Source organism: Galleria mellonella, unplaced genomic scaffold (assembly GCF_026898425.1).
Source record: "Galleria mellonella isolate WM207_F2 unplaced genomic scaffold, CSIRO_AGI_GalMel_v1 utg312, whole genome shotgun sequence".
Taxonomy (NCBI): Eukaryota; Metazoa; Arthropoda; class Insecta; order Lepidoptera; family Pyralidae; genus Galleria; species Galleria mellonella.
This window is the reverse complement of record NW_026442074.1, coordinates 2040364-2055276: the sequence shown is the minus strand read 5'-3', so window position 1 is coordinate 2055276 and position 14913 is coordinate 2040364. Positions and strand designations below refer to the sequence as shown.

Sequence of the window (14913 nt, the reverse complement as noted above, 5' to 3'; positions counted from 1 at the left end):
TTTAAGATATCTGTAGTCCCCTGCTTCTGGATAAGCCGTTCCCAGTAGACTAGTTCCCAGTAGAGGCTTCAACTCCGGAGGTGACGACCTCCGGGTCACTGGGTTTGCAGCCGGCATATATTGTTGGTCTGTGTATGCCGGCGTGGTGCTTCCATTCATGTGTGACGAAGGTGAACTAGAAATCCTTGAGACTAGAGGGCGACACCTCCACACGAACTGTCATAGTGTAAACTGACAGCTGTCATTCGTAACATACTACAACGCGTTGAGTATAGTGTGGCATGTACCTAAGTATAGAAAAAGTTGCAATACACATTTACCTCTTTCAGTATAACGCTGATGTCATCTTGGTCCAGCGCCGGATTTTTCAATTGCATTTCTTTGTACAGCTGTTCCTCCAAGTCGTACGGTTCTAGTGTTCTGTAATGTAATATTATAATTATTGTACTAATAAATATATTAATATATTTTTAACTATAACCTTAGACAGACTTGTCTAAAACATTTTTAATGAGTTGAAAATGAAATGGTAACCCCGCCTGTGCTGGGACCAGTGAGAGGTGATAGGTGACGATGAAAATAGATCAGTCAGTCCTTCGTGAAAACTCCTACAAGAATTAACCACGACGGTTTCCAGGAGAACCGTACATCCGGGAATTGGAACGAGACTTGAAAGGGTATATCCCAGCAATATATTGCTGGTAATGGGGACCTTAGACTTTATTATTAATTATTTTCCACCTGATGGGTAGGGACTTTGTAATATGGAGTGATACGTCCCTCTTAACATTGATATGTTAAGAGGGAATGCGGTTAAAAGCAAAAGCCTAAATGCGGTTGCCAACTCGCTTGCCAAGTATAATAACTACTGCAACACCCTCCCTCACCTTTCTATTAACGAGTCCTATGTTCAGAAGTGTACCTGGTGAGTAATGTCCCATCCTCGCACAGTATGAGTAGCGCGGGCAGCGGCGGCGCCGACAGAGCTAGCGCCACCGGCGGACGGAAGCGGCCGTCAGCAGCGCTGAGACCGCCGGGACCGTTGGGATCACTGGGATCACTGGGACCGCTGGGACCGCTCGTGCACACCAGGTGGCGCGCCACGCTCGACTTCGAGCATATCGCTGACAGCACCGTCTCCGAGTCCTCTGTAAAATTTATTTATATACAAGCTACCCGCCCCGGCTTCGCTCAGGTAGATCTTATTAATATTATAAATACGAAAGTTTGTAACAATGGATTTTTTTAAGCAACTTAGAATGGTAAACAAGCTGACGGCCTGTCTGATGGAACGTGGTAACCGTCGCCGATAGACATGAGCAGTACCATGGACATAACAACATAACTGTTTCGCCCATGATACCCCTCATGCGTTGCCATTCCTGAGGACCCAGGTATTATTCCTCTATACCCTGTAAATTCACTGCCATATCCCACCTTTCAAACTGAAACACAGCCATGCAAACATAACAGTTTCACGGTAGAAACACGAATGAGACAGAGGTGTCCAAGCAAATGACTTTTGCACAAAGTCTCCCTCTGGTGAAGTTTGAATAAATAAATCATTAAATAATTAATTCATATGTTGGTAGACACTTTCTTCTCGCGTCACTATCCTTAATGCTGAGTTTCATATAACACAACGACTTCTGTGTCATGAATATGTTGCAGTCAAAACTCTTAACCAGTCAAAAGTACTATTGACTAGCAAAATCAGTCAAAAGTACTTAAATCTAAAATAACAGTTAAAAGTACCTAACCTAACCGCAAATTTGCAGTCAAAAGTACTAATAACCAATAATTTTCTATCAAAACCACTTTTGACTGACTTTGCTAGTCAATAGTACTTTTGACTGACTTCGCTAGTCAATAGTACTTTTGACTGACGTCGCTAGTCAATAGTACTTTTGACTGACTTCGCTAGTCAATAGTACTTTTGACTGACTTCGCTAGTCAATAGTACTTTTGACTGACTTCGCTAGTTAATAGTACTTTTGACTAACTTCGCTAGTCAATAGTACTTTTTACTAGTTAAGAGTTTTGTGTGCATCAAATACAAATATTGGCATTGACTGGGATTCGAACCCATGACCATTGGAAGGTGAGGCGGTATGTTTAACCGCTGCACTGTTAAGGTCATCATCACTTGTTTTATTTGTTATTAGTAAAAAAAATACCTTCTGAGGCCAATGCGTAATCCCTCAAGTGGGCAAGCAGCGGCAGCGTGACCGTATGCACGCCGCCTGCGTGCATACACGCATATGTATTATTCGTGCACTGAAAAAACAAAAATTTTTTTTAGTAACTTCATTTTTATATCAGTCTTTAACTGTCCACTGCTGAACATAACCTTGGGGGGTTTTGCCAGTAGTTGCTACACTTGGCAGGCGGACTGGCAACCGCAGTCAGGCTTTAGAGATGTTTCAAGAGGGACGCTAATAATTGGGAGTCAGTGGATGCAGGTGGCTAAGGACCGTTCTGTATGGCAGTTTATGGGGGAGGCTTTATCTGCCCACTGCTGGGCATAGATTGCGGAGATGATGATGATAATAATAGGCTTCTTGAAGAATTTGTCACGATGGACCAACTGATCTTACTTTATCTTATATTATACTTAACTGGTGTCCTGCCAGCGTATACCGATAGTGCAGGCGGAGTTACTATTCCATTATCAGTCAATAAAAAAAATCATAATTACTGGGTACAGGTGCACTGGATAGGAATGCTGCATATTGACGTCATCAGGGTTCAGCACGATGTTCAGCTCCACAGCTTCCACTACGTACAGTGCGTGGCTATCGCCGTTCTCTTTGTCTGATGGCTAGAAGAAAGAGATAGGAAAAAAAAAATGTTTTTTCTTTGAATTCACATTATACGGAAGTCTTTATCTTTGTACTTCTGCTACATGACGTTGCTTCTTGGCAAATTTCATGATTCTAGGTCAACGGGAAGTACCCTATAGGTTTTGATTCCCTTTGCGAATACCAAAATATGCGATATAAATTGAACATAAACGGTCGTATCTTTTGATTGCATCGATTTAGAAGCGTGATTTTTCATTGTTTTAAGAAATTGCAGATTTGAGTTCATCATATTAATTTCATCTTGATACCTCCACGCGTTTCTAAGAAAAAGGGTCTTGACAGGGAGACAGACGAACGAATGGACGGACGACGAAGTGATGCTTATAGGTCCCGTTTTTTCCTTTGAAGGTACGGAACCCTAAAAATTAGAACTGATCTCAGTCAGTTGTAAACCTATTAAGAAAATCCTTTTTTATCTGAAAGGTTATACTTATAGATTAGTTTAAGTTTTAACTATCGAACCAATTTGGATAAAATTAAAACCTGATCACCGATCAAGCTCTTAATCTAGGCAGGTTGAGACGTAAGGGGAAGAGACCTTTATTCCCAGCGGGGCATAGGTTCCAGATATACCGTGTTGGGCGAACTTCCACGAGATCTTCCCTGGAAATCAGCGTGGTCAATTCTTAGTAAATCTTCACCACAGCAGTTCATTTATTTGGGCATTTCTTACTCGCTATTTGATACGGGTGACGGGATGCGTATTATATTGGGTACATTGTGTATTATTTGGGAGTAGATTGCAACATAGAGTAAGCAAAATAGACGACCTAAGACTGCTACCTATCATAAGTTAATAGTATCCCGTCAGCGCACCGTTCACGCCATAAAAATAGAACGTACATTGGGTAAGAGCAGACAATGGTACAACGCGGCGGAGCAAGTCGCCACCACGACCAGCGGAGGGGAGTCACCACCACCGAGGGCTGTTATGGAGCAAGACTCGGAGCCGTAGTTATCATCAGCCGGTGGGTACATCGCCAGCGGACCGGACAGTTTCGCCTGCAGTGGACTGTAACAGCATCGTTAGAAAGTTAAAAACCAAAGAACAAAGCGCCGAATATTGCCAATAAATTATAGCTCATGTTCAGTGCTATGGACATAACAGAGTATACTGTTTCGTCCATGATACCCATGCGTTGCCATTCCTGAAGACTCAGGTGTTATTCCTCTGTACCCTATAAATTCAAGCCATATTCACCCTTCAAACCGAAACAAAGTCATGCAAACACAACTGCTTTACGGTTAAAACATGAATGGGACAGAGGTATCCTAGCAAACGACTTTTGTACAAAGTCTCCTTCTGGTGGTTTTATACCACGTAGGTGGTAAATAAGCATACAATCCATCTGATGGTAAACGGTCACTATAGCCTATGGTCTAGAGTCAAGTGCGCGATGCCGACCCTAAAGAAACTTTAATATATCCTTTTTGAAGAACCCCATACTGTAGTATTTAGGGAAAACTTCGTCAAGGAGCTCATTCCTCAACCTGGAGAAAATTCCTTTGAAACCACACTGTACGGGCTTAGGTCCAAACGTGTCAGGATGAATACCCTGATTTTTGTTATTTTTGAACAAATGTGTTTAGTTTATTTCTTGACTTGGATTTTATTGGTGTATTTATTTAATGGCGAAGTAAATCTATAATAAGTATTTATATATTGTCCCCGTGTTGGTCCTATACAGATTTTGGGACTTATTTTTTCTTCTTCTCATTTTAAAATACCCTGAACAATAAAGTGGTCTTACCTTTTGCCTTCCAAATCAAATTCCATCATATAAACATCGCCATTTCCCCTCAAGATGAGGAGTGCGTCTGTATCGGGCGTCGGTGTGAAGTCCACCGCGGTGTCTCCAAGACTGTCCAGGATGGTCTTCCCGGCCAGTAGACTCGAAGGTTTGGCACCGATCGTGAAGATCTTCACCAGTTTCGGGCCGTTTTTGAGAGCTATGTTGTATAGTCTGGAATCGAAGAATGGCATTATTTAACAAGTATATTTTAATCCAGAAGCATCGCGTTCAATACTGGACATGCACCGATGAAAGACGCGATATTGTGTAGAATAGAATAAAATATAATAAAAGATAGTATATAAACGTATTTGCCTTCACATGTTAGAGTTTTATCGGGTGGCCATTGTGTTCAGTTATTTAAAATATAAAATGTTATTTCTAATATTGTAATTGATAGTGACAGTATTTTTTTTTTTACACCTTAGAATGGCAAACAAGCTGACGGCCCATCTGATGGAAAGTGGTAACCGTCGCATATAGACATGAGCAGTACCATGGACAAAACAGAGTATACTGTTTCCCCCATGATACCCACCATGTGTTGCCATTCCTGAGGACTCAGGTGTTATTCCTCCGTACCCAGTAAATTCACGCCATATCCCACCCCTCAAACTGAAACCCAGCCATGCAAACGCAACTGCTTTACGGTTGAAACACGAGTGGGACAGAGGTACTCAAGCAAACGACTTTTGTACAAAGTCTCCCTCTGTTCTAGTACTGCTGTTTTCCTGAGAGAGTATTGGGAGACTATAAAGTTCACCTAATTGATTAAGTAATTAAATAAACAACCAATGGATGTTTCTGTTTTTCCAAAGGCAGCTTGGATAGAATGCTATATAGAATTAAGTCCGTCTTTAACACTAACAGTGGAGCCCCTTCCTTTTCCGTGCGTGTCGTAAGAAGTAACTAGGGAAACTTTCATCATCATCATTCAACATCATCAAAGCCTAAATGCGACTGTCCACCCATTTGGGAGAGGACTATGTTCAGCAGTGGACAGTTAACTTTCATGATATATATATTCTTTATTGCACTAAAACATACAGTAATAACAATGTTAGCAATGATTAGCAAATGATGATGTTGATGATTTATTGTTACGGTATTGCTATTATATTTGTAGAGGATGAATGAAAGAAGAATTAGAAAAGAGATTTATCGAGCAAGAATGAATGGAAATATCGATAGGGGCCCCCCTAGACGGATGTATGTCGACCAAGTAGACGACATGCTGAAGAAGGGCTAAATTAAATGTACCCGGTGAGCATAAATAAAAAGACTGATGAATGTGGAAGAAGCGAAAGAGGCATGTTTGAATGGAAGCATTTGACGTTCCATTATTTCTGCCTAATCTAATGGGAGACAGGCGTGACAGATGTGTATGTTTGGTATAGTTACCTGATAGTATTATCAGACACCAGCACCAGTAGATGTGACAGCGAGCTGGGATGCCAGTGTACGCGGCGCACTTCACTCTGCGAGTACAGGAACCTCTCATCCAGGGTGTGACTTCTGTAAATTATACATATAATATTTTTAATTAAAAAAAAAAGATAACTTGAGGTCAATTTTGTTAAAAGTGATATGGTAGTACTATTATATTTTTACAGTTTACAGAGGAATTATGAACATATAACATATACAAAAGAATCATGGGCGACACAGTATATTATGCAATGTCCATGGTACTGCTCATGTCTATAGGCGACGGTTATTACTTTCCATTAGGTGGGCCGTCAGCTTGTTTGGCATTCTAAGTTACATAAAAATAAATAAATAAAAATATGTGACATGGCTGTATGTATGCCTAGAATGTATGTTATGTGTGTATTTGTATCTGAACAAAATACAGTTGAGATTCATAAGTCTCTTTGAAGGGATTTCTTCCAGTCAACTTTTAGAGCCCGAAAGAAGAAAGTATCTATAGGGTTTGTATATAAAGCATAACATATATGGGGAAAATATAGTATATAGATCAACAATCACTCAATCAATCAATATAAAAAAAAATATAAAAAATTTGAAAATGTCATTTTCCATCCTAAATTCTACGTGTATTTTATTTTTACTGACGATTGGTCGAGCCTTGCTAAGATGTCACAAACAAACACATACATTTATAATATTAGTGGGGGTAATAAAAATCCCACAGGGAATATACATTTTCCATGACCAAGGAGATCGTAAACCGTCCCAGTATCCAGGTGCTCGGCCGTTCCCCATTATCGGCCGAAAAAAAAGGTTTTCATTCATTATTCTCTGTGATAAATACCCGGGAAGGATTCGCGGTCTCGCCCTTACGTGGCCGTGGCTTTGCTAATAATTTGATTACGGGCGGCCATTTTTGTGTATTTTTTCTGCCCGCGGCCGGGATTAATCGTGCGTTTAGAAGTTGGTTTTGTGCAAGTCCTGATTTATAAGTTAGGGTTACGCTCACCGAAGAAAAACAATGTCGCAGTAAATGTAACTTTTAAAAACTTTGGTTAGCTCGAATGGGACGTTAATATTTTCTATTTGATTATTTCGCCGTGCGGTCCCGGCATAGAACGTGTCACCCCTTCCTTTCCCGAGGGTGTCGTAAGAGGCGACTAAGGGAGCTTAATAATAGAGCGACGGGCAGCAGCGTCCCTTTTAAAACATCACAAAAGCCAAACTATGGTTTTAATGGATGATAATGGAATGGTAACCTTGCCTGCGCTAACGGTACATGTTAGCGGCTCATCAGTGAGAGATGATAGGTGAGAATGAAAAGGTAGTTCAGTTAGCCCATCGTAACGAAACACCTGTAATACAATTCAACACGATGGATGGGGGGACCACGTGGAGGTCGACCTGACAGGGTATATTGCTGGCAATGCATTTGCGTCTGTTGGTATTTGTGTTCTGTAAAGTAGTGTAAATAAATTATTTATCTATCTATCAATGGGAGTGGACTGCATTATCAATAATCCCTTCTATCTTGCCTAACTATGGTTTCCAACCCGCCTGTCAAACGTGACAACGACTCGCAAACCCCTCATGGGGTAAGCCTATGTTCAGCAGTGGACAGTTAACGCCTGATATTAATGAATCTGCAGTTAAATTAAAAAAAAAAGTTCAACAAAATGTACACAATCAATACGCCCTTCATATCTGATGAGCATCCCTGTGCATCTTCTACCGAATTTATCATGGGGAGTGCTCTGAAAAATTGTTCGGATTGATACCTGCTGCAGATTTTCACCATCGTACAACCCGCCATAAACTAAAATTTCATCCCAACCATCTGGACGAGTGGCGGTCCTCCACCATGCGTTTTTCAAGGCACTTTCTCCCACGCACAACCACTCTTTGGAATCAACTTCCAGCAGCAGTATTTCCGAACCGATACGACAACATAACCTTCAATAAAAGAGCATATTCCTTTTTAAAAGGCCGGCAGCACACCTGCAATGCCGTAGGTGTTGTGGGTGACCATGGGCGGCGGTAGTCACTTACCATCAGGTGAGCCGCATGCTCGTTTGCCCCCTGTGTTGAAAAAAAAAAATCTGTTGAGCATTAACCGGGGCCATCTCCGAAGCTATGCTTTAAAAACTTCTTTTAACGTTCTGTTACAAACCTAGCATATAGAAATATTATTGCTTACTAGCAATATCATTTATTTCCATTTAAATCAGCAGTATTATGCCTGTATACAAACATACAAACAAACAAACAAACATACAAACATACAAACTTTAAATCAATCAGTCGTAATTTAGCTAGACAAATTTCTGCCCAGCTACCTAGGGCGGACCTGGTTTCTGCCCGCCGGTCTGGCCAGTAACACTAACTAGTTAGATTTATCCAGGCTCAATAAAACCCTGAATCAAGGGTCTCGCGCATCGCAAGTCACAGTGAAGCTTCGAATCAATGAAAACGTTCTATTAGCTGTGTATAAAAAATATATAACAAATAATTTCGGTGTATGGGAAAAAGTTTTTTTTTTTATTTTAAACAAGGGCCCCCTCACTAACAGTTTGCATCAAAACGAGTATTCCGTCTTTAAAATTCGCTTCACTTAATTAATTCATAGGCATCCCCAGGCAATCCCAATAGATGCCGCTCTAATTTCTACAACGAGTGCATACTACATGTCCAATTGTGTTGGCTAATCATATTGCAGCCAATTGAGTTTACATCGCAGTATCGTTCCTGCAGTATGCTAATTGTTCATAATTTTGACATGCAAATATGGACGGTTGTACGATAGTTCTGACTTATGTATGCACCAATAGGCACGTATCTGAATACGAACAAAGAGAAATATTAATATCTAGTCGTACTTCTTGAGCACGGCAACACTGCGGATTTAATTTTTGCAAAATTGAATGGTGTACTAGCTAATGACTCACTTGGTGGTGTGCACACACCTACATAGGTTTTTTTTTAATGGACGATAATGGAATGGTAGCCCTATCTGCGCTAACGGTATACGCTGGCGGGGCACCAGTGAGAGATGATAGGTGAGGATGAAAAAGCAGGTCAGTTAGCCCATCGTGATGAATACACTTGGAATTCAGCACGATGGTTTCCAGGGGGGACCACGGGGAGGTCGACCTGTTAGAGTATATTGTTAGCAATGGGACTGATAATTTATTTTACTAACAATCCCTATTTTATTGGTTTTTCTAATTTTAAAATTAACGGGCATGAAGTAGCGAGCAAAAGTTAGTAACCTATACTACATATATAAATAAAAATCTAACAATTCCAAATCATTAATTTACATATGACATTTGTTAATTGACATTTACAATTTTTTTTTTTACTCTATTATCCAGGTCATCAAGCAAATTCAGCAAAGAATAATTATCAAGAAATTTAACTATTAAAAGCCTAGTTTAATTTAACATAAGTAATTTTCTTAAAATAGAGAAGGGAGGCTTACGTTCAGCAGGCGACAGATAATGGCTGAGCTGATGATGACGATGATGAGAGGAATATAAAAATATTGATGTAAATCAGATCGATAGATTGGAAAGTGGAAGTGGAGGTCTTTGTTGATGGATCTGCAGCATGGTTACAGCAAATTCACTCCTCAATGCCTTTCTTAGATTGAAAAGTAAAAAGTTTGTAGAAATTACTCAAAGTTGATCACACAGACATCATTGCTTTTATATTAAAACACATTTATTACTTACTCATCGTTTTAAGTATATTATGTTACATAGTGTGCATTATGGTCTAATATAATGTGCGCAAATTCACTGATAGTGGCTTTCGAATTCTTCAAACGCTTTTCAGATTTCAAACAAATCTCTTTGATGTATTAAAAGTTCTCAGTTCATTAGTTCAAGGCATCGTACGTACCATTGAACTTTGCATATTCAAGTAGATATTAAAATTAAAATACACGAAAGGTTTGCAACAAAGCGAACGAGATGTGATGTCTTAGATTTATTATAATAAAAGCGGAAAATTCAAGCACATCAGTAAAGATGACGCCGCCGCGCAAGAGAAAAATGTAACAAAGCAAAAGAGTTGGGTCAACATTTATCAAGCAACTAAAAAAATATCGTATAAAGAGCAAAATGGCGCCACATTAGAACAAACGTGGGCGCGGGGAGGTACAATGTCTCCGGAACAAAAACCGATAAAAAGCGCCGAAAACGTTCCGATTCGGTAAAAAATAAGAATCAGACAAAGCGGCCGCGGCCCTAACCTGTACGAGTATACGTGTCCAGTTTTTTTACGATCCCGCAGCCCTTTTGTCCTTCCGGGCCTCTTTTTTAAATAGATCGGTGAGGGCAAGTAAAGACCGGACGTCCACCCTGAAATATTATTGTGGATTTTTCTGCTTGGCATTCATAAATATTTTTCCTGGGATCGCACCGCCGCCGCCCCGGCCCCCTCGCCCTGGATTTGCTCGAATCGGTGTAGAATTATAAATTCGGTTAATAAAATATGATACGATAAAGCCGCTTTTTTACTCGTCGGCCCTCTATTATATTTTGTTTAATTTAAATATGAATAATTAAATTTAAAAAGGAAATCTCGGGGCTAATGAAATTTTTGTTTTTGAGATAATGAATTGAAAACACTCCGTGTCGCGGCGCTGTTATTCTTTTCTCGAGCGAGCTCATTCGGATTCAACGTTCGTATTTTAAAAATCCTGAAAATAAAATAATTTTTTAAATGTATTAATTATGATGAGTTACGTTTTCCATGTTTATCTGGGCCCTTTGTACTATCGCAGCCAGCAGGCGGCACACTCGCACGTTTCTGATTTTATTATAAGACCATACCATAATAACATTTTTATGAATATTAATTGTGTAATTTAATTAAAGTATTACAAGAGAACCGAATAAAAATAATACGATAAATTACTGAATAATTTCATCATTCCAAGAACCAACAAATTGAATCCAATATAGAAGTCAAACAAGTCATAGATAGTCAAAAAGGTCTCGTTAATTCATTTAGTTCAATTGACGCCGAGAAAAAATATAAAAGAGAAAATCCAATAGCACAAATAGAATACAAATTTGTTTTCGATACACCGCTGTATTGAATACCGCGCCCGATTGCAAAGTGCAAGATTAAAAAGAGCAAAGCCGCGCTGCGGTACAGATATCGGACCGCAAAAAGTTCCACAATTCCTTTAATCAACAACCCGCCCAACGATCAAACGGATGCGAATTAAAAATAAAAATAAAAAAAAAAGAAATATATCGCCCAAACAGAAATATTAAACAAAAACATCGATCCGACTGCCACGACCACAAGGGATTAAAATCGCAACGAACGCACAAAAATATTCAAATACAATACTAACAAATTGATACAAACACTCATTAGGCGCGGATCGCGGAAGGATCCCCCGTTCGGAGTGGGGGAGAACGGCGGCCGATCTCCGCCAACATTACAATCCACATCCAACGTACAAATATTATCTAAAATTCCTTCTCATTTATAATCCTTTTGTGTCCTCAGCGCGGTGTCCTCCGTCAAATCCACCCCCTCGCCCCCACGGGGTGGTGGGGTATTTTTATATTTTTAATCGCGTTGGGCATTATCCAAATGGACATTGGCGGTCGCGCCGACTGTCGGTGCCGTCTAGATGATAAATTCTCCTTCGTTCGACAGTCGCGCTGTTTTGTTTTCCCTCCTGTAATGTGGCCGCCTTTATTTCTGCTATTGGTATCGAAGTGGAAAAAAATGTGCGCACGTCATTAATTATGGCCGATTTGTCTGCGGCTGACTGGCGAGCATTCTTCTTTCCGGTCTTCGACGATTAAAAATGGTCCGCCATCTGTGCCCTTTTCCTTGAGCCTTTTTTTGTTGCGCCAAATGAAAATTGATTGTGGCAATTCGCGATCGTTTGATGCAGATCCGAAGAGGCTTCGCCGAATGGCGCGCCGCTTTTCTTCTGTCCGTGATCGATGTTGGCGACTTTGTTCCTTAATTAAGTTACGTTTTTGTCAATGTCATACTAATGGAATATTTTAGAGTCTATTCGATGCGTTGTGATGGTCCCCCCTTTGCCTATGTGTCACCCCTTATATAAAATAACTACCTTCTAAACTAACCTACACATGGAAAACCTACAAAGCCTAAGAAAAGCCTACGAAGGCTTAACCTAATGAAATCTATGAAAATCTAATGAAAACCTACCCTAAAGAATGGCCTAACACTCTCAATATAACCCCATACCTATATTGTCTTATACACCCCAAACAACCTATGAATCATATAAACCCTTACAATAAATACATAATATTGAACAGATCTTATAATAGAACACTTGATCATTTGGCCAAATAAATAAATGTGTGATCGTCTAGTAATGTAGGACCCGTTGTGTGTGTAATAACCAAAAGGTTCTTTAATTGGTATATGATAGGAGTTAAAAAATGAAGATGATTGATAAGTCTTTAAGGATTAAGAATAATTAATGAATTATACTCATAATTCATGTAACTAGGAAGTTATGTTAATTTAATAGTAAATTACAGAATAACTGTAATAATAAAAAAAATGGGGGAGCGGTCGGGCCCCTCACACGCCCGGACCAGTGGAAGACTTTCCAACTATCTATAACTCTTCCTCCTAAAAGGTAGGGAAGGGTATTACTATTTATTAATGCACTCTGATGGTAATAAGGGAATGAGTATTCTCAGTTCCAAACCAAACATAAGTACATTTACTTCAACATTACAGTGGCTCCACCAGCCCCACGATATCTTCCAGTATAAATTAGTGTTTGCCAGAGGCAAACGGATCGGAACTGAAATCCCAGGATCACTCCGACACGAGAGCTTACTCATGGGCGATGACCCTTTCAGTCCTATATGGCGACATAGAGATCACCCACTAACAGTACGAAACTGTTTCCCAGCGTCACCCTGTTACGAGCTTACTCAATGGGGGTTTCCCTTCGGCTCCACAAGAGATCAGACCAAGAAGCGAGATCACCCAGACACCAGAACTTACTTTGTTGGGACATAACCTTTCGGCCCTATAATGTGACATTAGAGATCACCTGTGAAGACAGTCCGATAGAGATGAAGATTTGTGTGATAGGGGATACCTTCCACACCCTGGAATTGGCCAAGCCATATAATGTTGATAATTGCTATATCATAACATAGCATTGTCAATTTAATATTATTTACTTAATACCAAGAATACTCAAGGTTCAAGTTACATCTGTTGATTAGGCCAGAGCCTAAGAACGAGTAGTCCAACCCATAGGTCGAGAGCTACTAAAAGTAATGAGTGCTATTGAATGAACTATAAGTCCAGTCAATTATATATAATATTATTGTTGATTAACCACATTGTGAATTAACCAATTATTTATTCAGAGAGATATATCTAAAGGAACTATAAGTCCTTTAAAAGACACTGATTAATCACAAGTTAACAACGTCTCGTGAAATAACCAGTTGGGTTTTCTATAAGTTTGAGGACACTAAGTCCAACAAGCTATTATTGTGTTGAGAGTAATAGAGATCTTTTGTAATATTTGTAGAGGTTTGATTAATCACATAGTGAAATAATCAGATTAAATAATTATGTAGCTTTATAGAGAGGACTATAAGTCCTAATTGGTTGTTGCCATGAATACTGATAAATTACACATTAAAGTGCTAGGTCAAATATTATATATAGGTATATAGGAAGGACAATAAGTCCTATTTGTGTATGTTGTAGTAGTAGATGCAATATATTGCATTATTATAATGTGAAAGATATAGATTAAATATATATTTGTATAGAAAGGACAGTAAGTCTTATACAATTATTGTAGCTGTACTATAGTTATACTATATCTACTTCCTTTTAGTGTCTTAGTAAACCTATTTACTAAGAAGATTTCTCAGATAAACAAGTGTTTTAGTGTTTAAATCATCATGATTAAATCCCTAAGAAATTAGGTCTTTAAATAATTATCATATCATTTAAGTGAAATTTCTCATATAAATAATTCCAATATTTCCCCTACAGTTATTATAAAATAACAGAAAATTATATAAATTTTCTATAGACTTAGATATAGAATCATAACGTGTATAATCTCCTTTTGTTTGACATCTGTCACACTAATGACGTATTGAATGACGTATTGATGTATTGAATTGAATTTTGATTATCTATCACAACTGTCAACGTAACAAATACTAGCAAGTTTGTTTATTTGTATTTGTTTAATATAATTAAATATAAAATCATCATATATCAACCGTAATATATAACTAAATTATCAGTGATATAAATAATCAAGGTTTACACCAGTAATAATTAATAGTATCCAGTAATGCTGCAGTTTTATATTCATATCAGTAGCCAAGCTTACTTTCAAATTCAAGAATGAACAGAAGATTAGAAGTTTAACATTCTTATTGCAATTGTACTTGCAATAATATATACATACAGTACTAATTATCAAGAACATTCCTCAAATACATGTGTGGTGAAGATTTCCCAATATGCTATCTATTTGATTTCTAACCTCTAATGTAAATTTATTAAAGAAGTGAATAATCAGTGTTAGTGTTTGCTTTATTAATATTTAAAGTAATTGTCCTAACTTGATATTAATAGGTTCATATCTCCTTGGATACAGCCCAACATATACAACTAACTCGATAATTAAATTTATAAAATACTAATATTATATTTTACTACTTGTATATCTCCATTCTATTCCCATAAATATTCAAAATATGTATATTAAATATAAATCCAATAAAGATTCAATAATATTAACCCTGTCTGAACTTGTC

General features: G+C 38.5%; 1 protein-coding gene across 1 annotated transcript in view; it reads right to left on the bottom strand.

The window, feature by feature from the left end:
- The window catches only part of LOC113520121 (nucleoporin 88), a 160901-nt gene that overhangs the window by 8472 nt on the left and 137516 nt on the right, over positions 1 to 14913 (bottom strand). The window contains exons 3-9 of the mRNA XM_052895876.1: positions 6059 to 6172; positions 4616 to 4828; positions 3708 to 3876; positions 2699 to 2821; positions 2178 to 2277; positions 923 to 1148; positions 321 to 420 (exon numbers count right to left, since the gene is read on the bottom strand). Coding sequence (XP_052751836.1) covers positions 321 to 420; positions 923 to 1148; positions 2178 to 2277; positions 2699 to 2821; positions 3708 to 3876; positions 4616 to 4828; positions 6059 to 6172 — 1045 coding nt within the window. The remainder of the gene's footprint in view (positions 1 to 320; positions 421 to 922; positions 1149 to 2177; positions 2278 to 2698; positions 2822 to 3707; positions 3877 to 4615; positions 4829 to 6058; positions 6173 to 14913) is intronic.